The sequence below is a fragment of the Lycorma delicatula genome, chromosome 6, assembly GCF_047948215.1.
Source record: "Lycorma delicatula isolate Av1 chromosome 6, ASM4794821v1, whole genome shotgun sequence".
NCBI classification, from domain to species: domain Eukaryota; kingdom Metazoa; phylum Arthropoda; class Insecta; order Hemiptera; family Fulgoridae; genus Lycorma; species Lycorma delicatula.
In genome coordinates this window covers 155,708,303-155,714,954 of record NC_134460.1, presented here as the reverse complement: position 1 = coordinate 155,714,954, position 6,652 = coordinate 155,708,303, and the positions used below count along the sequence as shown (strand labels likewise).

The window sequence follows — 6,652 nt, the reverse complement described above, 5'->3', positions numbered from 1 at the left end:
TAATGAAGCTCTGCCTCTTAATAAAGATATTAAATTAGAGACTGAACAGGATGATATAGCAAAAATGACATGTTTATTTTTACCACATCACATGACCGAAAACTGATATATCATTTGAGCATGTAAGCTTTTTTAATTTTTTATTTTGTATGTTTGGCCGACAGAACCGTAAAGCAATTTTTTGCATTTATATCTATATCTGCTGAGTGTTTTCGTTCCTGGTTTTCAAACAGTTCTTCATTCTTTTGCTTTATTTTCGTCTTCTGTGTTTTGAACAAATGTGCCTTTTTCTCTTCTTTGAAATCCTTGAAACCTTTATTGATCTTCGTTTTTTACTGTAAATGTAGTTGATGGTATTTTTTATGAGCCTGGAAAAAGATTTGACTTTTCTTTTTCTGATGGAATATGAGATTTTCTTGGTTTCATTGTGTTTGTAATAAGTATCTTTATTATTTCTTAATCTGCATTCATTTTCTTGTATTCGTATTGGTCCTAGGATTTTTTCAAGTTTTTATAATTGGATTTATTTTATCTGATTTCAAACTGAGGATGCACCTGATACAAACAGATCCTCGAGTTTGATTACCAAATTTTGGTGTCTGATTTTGGCATTTACTGTGGTGTTACTTTTGTTATAATATCTTTTCTTAGTTGGTAGGCTAATTTTATTTTTCTCATTCTTTTTTTATTGGCTTCGGTATCTAAATGATTAATTTTGATTTTACTCTTATATATTAAAATTTGTTGACTATTGATTTTTCCATATTTTGTTTTTTGGGACTGGGGATAATAAAAGCATAACCTAAAGTTTTGAAAAGTTAATGTTACCAGTTAGAGTTAATTTACAATTTACATCTTCGTAAGTGTTAATTTACCATTTTTAGTGACTTAGATACAGTGTAACTAGTGTATTTATTGAAGGATAACTTTCTATCAAAATATTGACCTAAGTCTTTAATAGAAAATACCTTCAGTATTGCAGTATTATTCAGTAAATAATTATATGAACATTAGCAAACCTTCCAAATTAAATATGAAAAAAAAATTATGTTAGAAGAAATTGTATTTAAGCTACATTATTTTTGTACAGAGTTCAAATTGATTTGAAGTAATTTAATATAAACTAGATTTCGATAAGCTTAAATAATTTCATATTATCCACAAATAATAAAGAATGTGAATAGCGTATAATTAAATTGAATCTCGCTTATAAATACTAGGAAAACTGGAGAACCCAAATGCATGCCTTGCCTTACGCCAGATCTAACATAAATAGGCTTAGAGATAAAATTATAATTTTTTATATATGGGATTCTTTTTGAACAAAATTAATCTATCAAAGAAAACAATTAGTTGTTAAATCCATATGCACCTACGTTTTTAATAACTAATATGTTATTAACTATATCAAATGCACAACAGAAATCAGTATAAATGTCATCAATTTAATAACCATCATTGAATCAACATTATTATCCATATATACACAAAAGGTCGTTTGTGTCAATTTACGTTCCAAAAAACCATGTTTTTCAGGAATTACAAATTTCTTTATACGAGGTGTAATTTTCATGCAAACTACCTTATTTAAGAGTTTGGCAAAAACTTTGCATTTGCTGATAGTGCAATAATTATGGATATCTGAATATCACAGTTTTTAAATGACTGGCATATGTAGCAAATTTTCCAAACGCTATAAGAAACAAGAGTATTTAAAGAACAATTTAAGAGCTTAGTTAAAAACTGTACAAAAAGGCAGAGAATTTTTTCACTAAAAGAAGATGAATATTTTCTGGGCCAATCAAAAAATTATAATTAGTCAGCAAATTACTTCTTCAACATCATTCTCCGAATAACGTTTACTGTAGCAGTCATTACAATTAAATGTAATTTCAGTTTAAAAAATCATTGTTAGAGTTTCAAAATCCATATCAGATGGAGAAGATCTTTTGTCATTTTTGTTAGCATATAAATATTCTTTGGAATCATTAAATAAAGATTCCTCTACTTTAACAGTATAATTTAATAATAAATCTTTACAACTAAGAGTATTACATACACATTGTTGTTAAATAATTCTTAAAATTAGTAGATGTACATTGTATCATTTAGTAAGTATTGAATCTTACAATATTAATATTTTTATAATCCGTGAAATATTTACGAGAGATAAGATTAGGATTCAAAATCTTAATACAACGTTGTTATCTCTAAAGGTAAATGATATATTTATAATGATAAAAAATTTCACCATGAGCAATATTAACACTAATGTCAGTAAGATTAGAAAAAACTAAATCATGAGAATTACTGCAAGAGTTATAACAAAATATTTGATTGTAAAAGATTATAATTTGTAGAAAAATCTGTAAAGTGAGTAGAAACATTTTTAACATTTAATTTTGGATGACTTTTTCAAAGAAACATTTTCTAGGTTTTCCCTTACAAAACCTAGCACATTAAAGTCACCTAATAATAATAATTTAACTGTGGCTGCACTGTTAATGTTTGTGATACGTGAATTAGAAATACAATTTTTTTTAATTTTATAAATTATACAAAAAAATCATAAAATATTTATAAAGGCTCTTTTATAAAGAAGGAGAGTGTTTTAAATATATATGCTCTATGTTTCGACAGCTGTCAGAACCGAAAGTGAAAGAAGGTGTTTTCAAAGGTCCCGATATTTGTAAACTTTTTGAAGACGAAGTCTTTCAAAACGAAATAGAGGACATTGAAAAAGAAGTTTGTGAAGCATTTAAATAAGTCTTAAAGAATTTTTTTGGGAACAATAAGAACCCAAATTTTAAGTGTATAGTGGAAGTGATGCTAATGAAATTCCAAGACTAGGGGTTGTTTGATGAGCTAGAAGGTCCATTTTCATTTTCTGCATTCTTATATTAATTACTTACATGATAATCTTGGTGCTGTAAGTGAAGAACAGGTTGAAAGATTTCATGTAGATATAAACAAACTGGAACACACTAATGAAATGTAAGGCAGAATCTAAACCTGATTGCAGGGTACTGTTAGTGCTTCCATATAGAGATGATCCGCAAGCTGACTACAATAGAAAATATGACCTGAGAAGCGTTGAAAGGAAGAAAAAAGGCAGTAGAAGTCAAATCCCTTAATTTTGTTGACCTGCTTTATACAAATAATCATAAAATATTTACTTTGTGTCATTCATTTATTGTTTTTTATTACAGCAAGTAAATTTACTACAAATGAAAGAGGAACCACTTGATATGCAACTGAAAGAGGAACCACTTGATGTACAACTGAAAGAGGAACTGCTTGATATTATTGATGGTGATATTGAAAAAGATCCTTTAGCAATTGAAGAGACCAACTTAGTTAAATCAGAAAATTTTAAAGTTGAAAATGAAGAGGTAAGGGTGTTAGATTTTGCATACATTGGAACACCAATTATCCAGATTGACCTTTGCAATGCCAAAAATGGATAATTTAAAAACGTTTATCATATATAGTGGACATATCATTCTAATGTTTAATGGGTAACACACTAAGTATATATATATAAAAATACATTTATTTTAGTAAAATTAAAAAGAAATTTGGAACATTTTTTACAGTGTAAGGAAAAAGAGGTACAATCTCTTATGAAGCAGACTAATCTTTATGCAAAGTTTCTTAAAAAAAAAATATTAGTAAACCAGTTTGAGGTTTCACCTGTGGAAGCAGGTAGATAATGATGAGATGCTTTTGTTTCTAGCTGTATATATGCTATCTGAAATATTTTTTATCATCTTTTTTTACTGGGGTTTTTAATTGACTTATTTGTAATTCATTTAGCAAAAACATATATATATATATATATATATTTTTTGGCTTTTGTAAAACTAATTATAAAGCAAATTCCTACACACTGTATTTTTTAACCATATGATTGTACCTCTTTTTCCTTACAAATAAGTCAATTAAAAACCCCAGTAAAAAAAGATGATAAAAAATATTTCAGATAGCATATATACAGCTAGAAACAAAAGCATCTCATCATTATCTACCTGCTTCCACAGGTGAAACCTCAAACTGGTTTACTAATATTTTTTTTTTAAGAAACTTTGCATAAAGATTAGTCTGCTTCATAAGAATATCAACTAATTCAGTAAAAAATAACCTGAATAAAGAATATACACTGTAGGTGTAATCAGTTAGAGAAGTTTATTCCTGGAGTAGGAACAAAACGTTCTGCACTGATGTATGAATAGTTTACGACTGACAACAGTAGATGAGATTAGTAATACATAACCAATAACGGTGCTAACAGAAGCATTGTTAAAGGTGACACTCAAATAACTGCAGTTCCAGCTTTCTCAGTTTGGTTTTGACATTGCTCACCTATGTATGTGAATACTAGTTGCCCTGCCAAGCTTCGCTGTGGTACATTGTGGTTGCATGGATGAGAAATGGGAAACAAAACAAAGTATACGTTTCATAGAAGTTTAATTTTGCAATACTTGTGGATATACAATATTTTTTTGTTTTTCCACTGTCTGCGTAGATATAAAGGCTATCTGGTTTGCCGACTCGGGAACACGCAACATACAGTTGCCCATGTGAGAAGCAATCCGCATCTAAATCTAAACCACACAATTCTAAAGATTGACCTTGAGCTTTATTGATTGTGATTGCAAATGCCAATCGAATTGGGAATCGCAATCTTTTAAATTAAAATGTATCGGTCGGGATTATGGGTATTCGAGGAATGAGGACATCTTCACCTTTGAAAGACCTCATTAAAATTGTTGCTTCCACTATGTTATTCATCAATTTCTTAACTGCAAGTCATGTGCCATTGCAGAGTTTTGGCCAACTAATATTCCGCAACAGGATAATTGTCATTTTTTTATCGAACCGTAGCTAGAATCAATCTAATGAGGAATGTTTTCCCAGTTTCTCCTGGTGCATCCAAGAAGAAGGTCCCCCCAACTCCGTCATTTATCGTTTGCATTATGCGATCATAAATGCCTTTCTGTTCATGCGTTAATTTGGGAATGTTTGATCGGACATATGACTGAAGATCACCAATGTTGTAACTCTGTTCACGGCATAAATCCACATCAAATGAAGCAATCGCAGCTCGGGTGGGTGCTGGCACTCCCAATTGACTAAGAACTTTATTTGCAATAGCTAAGCACTTGATAAATATCTTCAATATTTATCAATGCTTCGTTGTAAATGCCTTCTGTAAATTCCATGGTCATATTGGTATTTTCTAGGCGTACTCTATGCAAAATATCCTCAGGCGTATGCGATCAATATCTTTCCCATAACTCTGTGGGAGATGAAGGGTAGCAAGCAGTCAATATAATTGCGAATAATGCTTGAATTTGGTTTGGATGTGCAGTGTTGGACAATACATATATCCCACTGTTGGTCGTTTTCTAATAAATTCAGAGTTTGGTGAAAGGTGCAGCTCAATCACGACACGATCACACAAAAGTACCTCGATTAAAGTGAATATTTAATTCAGATTGTATAATAATCTGAATCAGATGCAAGTGGATACGTTTTTTTTTTTTTTTTTTGTTAATAAACAACGTAATTGGGAACAGGTATTGCTTCAGATGTGACTGCGGTTGTCGTTAGCTAGTATGGCGAGTGTTCCCCTCGCTTCCAGCAGATGCCGCGGTCACTGGTACACAGCTGACCGTTAAAAAAACGGTTTTCTTGCGGTCGCGGGTATGTGACTGATGCGAAAAATAGATGAAAACAATCTTTGATGCGGGTTATATATTGTGCTAAAATTTGAGTTCAATCAGTGCAGAACATTTTGAGTTTTTGAAGCTGTACACAAATGAACTTAACATTTATATATATATATTTAAATATTGTTGGATATTCCTCCTTGTCTGATACAACATCCAGAGAAGCTTTGTTCAGGAACATGGTAAATCTCCATAAAGTTTGGTGGAGGACCATCTTGTTGCATACTGAATCCTGAATAAATCTGGGGAACAGTATAGTCCTCAAGCATGTCGGGTAACAGAGTTTTGTTCCATCATAATCTAACATTGACTTTTAATGTGTCCCTTTCATTTTCGATTGTAATTATTTGTTATTTTTAATTTTACAGGTTACTATTGATAATGGAACTAGACATCCTACGTTAAAATCACATTTAAATATTCATACAAAAGAGAAAGGTTATGTTTGTAACTTCTGCCAAAAGGTTTTGAATTGTTCTACTAGTTTAAACATTCATACAAAAGAAAAAAATTATGTTTGTAACTTCTGCCAAAAGGTTTTTATCATCCTTCTAGTTTAAAGAAACATCGTAATATTCATACAGAAGAGAAATCTTATGTTTGTAATGTGTGCCAAAAGGTTTTGAATTGTCCTTCTACATTAAGCAGACATCTTAATATTCATACAAAAGAGAAAACTTATGTTTGTAACGTGTGCCAAAAGGTTTTGAATTGTCCCTCTAGTTTAAAGAGACATCTTAATATTCATACAAAAGAGAAAAATTATGTTTGTAAGTTTTGTCAGAAGTCTTTTAATTATAAAGAAGTTTTAAAGGCACATCTTAATATTCATACAAAAGAGAAAAGTTATATTTGTTACTTCTGTCAAAAGGCTTTTAATAATCTTTCTAATGCAATGAAGCATATTAATAATTTACACC

The 6,652-nt window shown here is 30.3% G+C and overlaps 1 protein-coding gene across 1 annotated transcript; it reads left to right on the top strand.

Annotated features, from left to right (window-relative positions):
- The first annotated feature begins 3,230 nt into the window (after positions 1-3,230).
- On the top strand, positions 3,231-6,302 carry LOC142327046 (uncharacterized). The gene is made up of 2 exons (XM_075369815.1): positions 3,231-3,392; positions 6,101-6,302. Exons 1-2 carry the CDS (start codon positions 3,249-3,251, stop codon positions 6,290-6,292), a joined length of 336 nt encoding a protein of 111 aa, XP_075225930.1. The 5' UTR covers positions 3,231-3,248; the 3' UTR covers positions 6,293-6,302.
- The last annotated feature ends 350 nt before the right edge of the window (positions 6,303-6,652 follow it).

What these genes read in the sequence shown, in the direction of transcription:
- LOC142327046 (XM_075369815.1), top strand. Translation starts at nt 3,249, where the DNA reads ATGCAACTGAAAGAGGAACCACTTGATGTACAACTGAAAGAGGAACTG. An exon ending in TTAAAGTTGAAAATGAAGAG is followed by an intron (nt 3,393 to 6,100) that starts GTAAGGGTGTTA and finishes TTAATTTTACAG; the next exon opens with GTTACTATTGATAATGGAAC.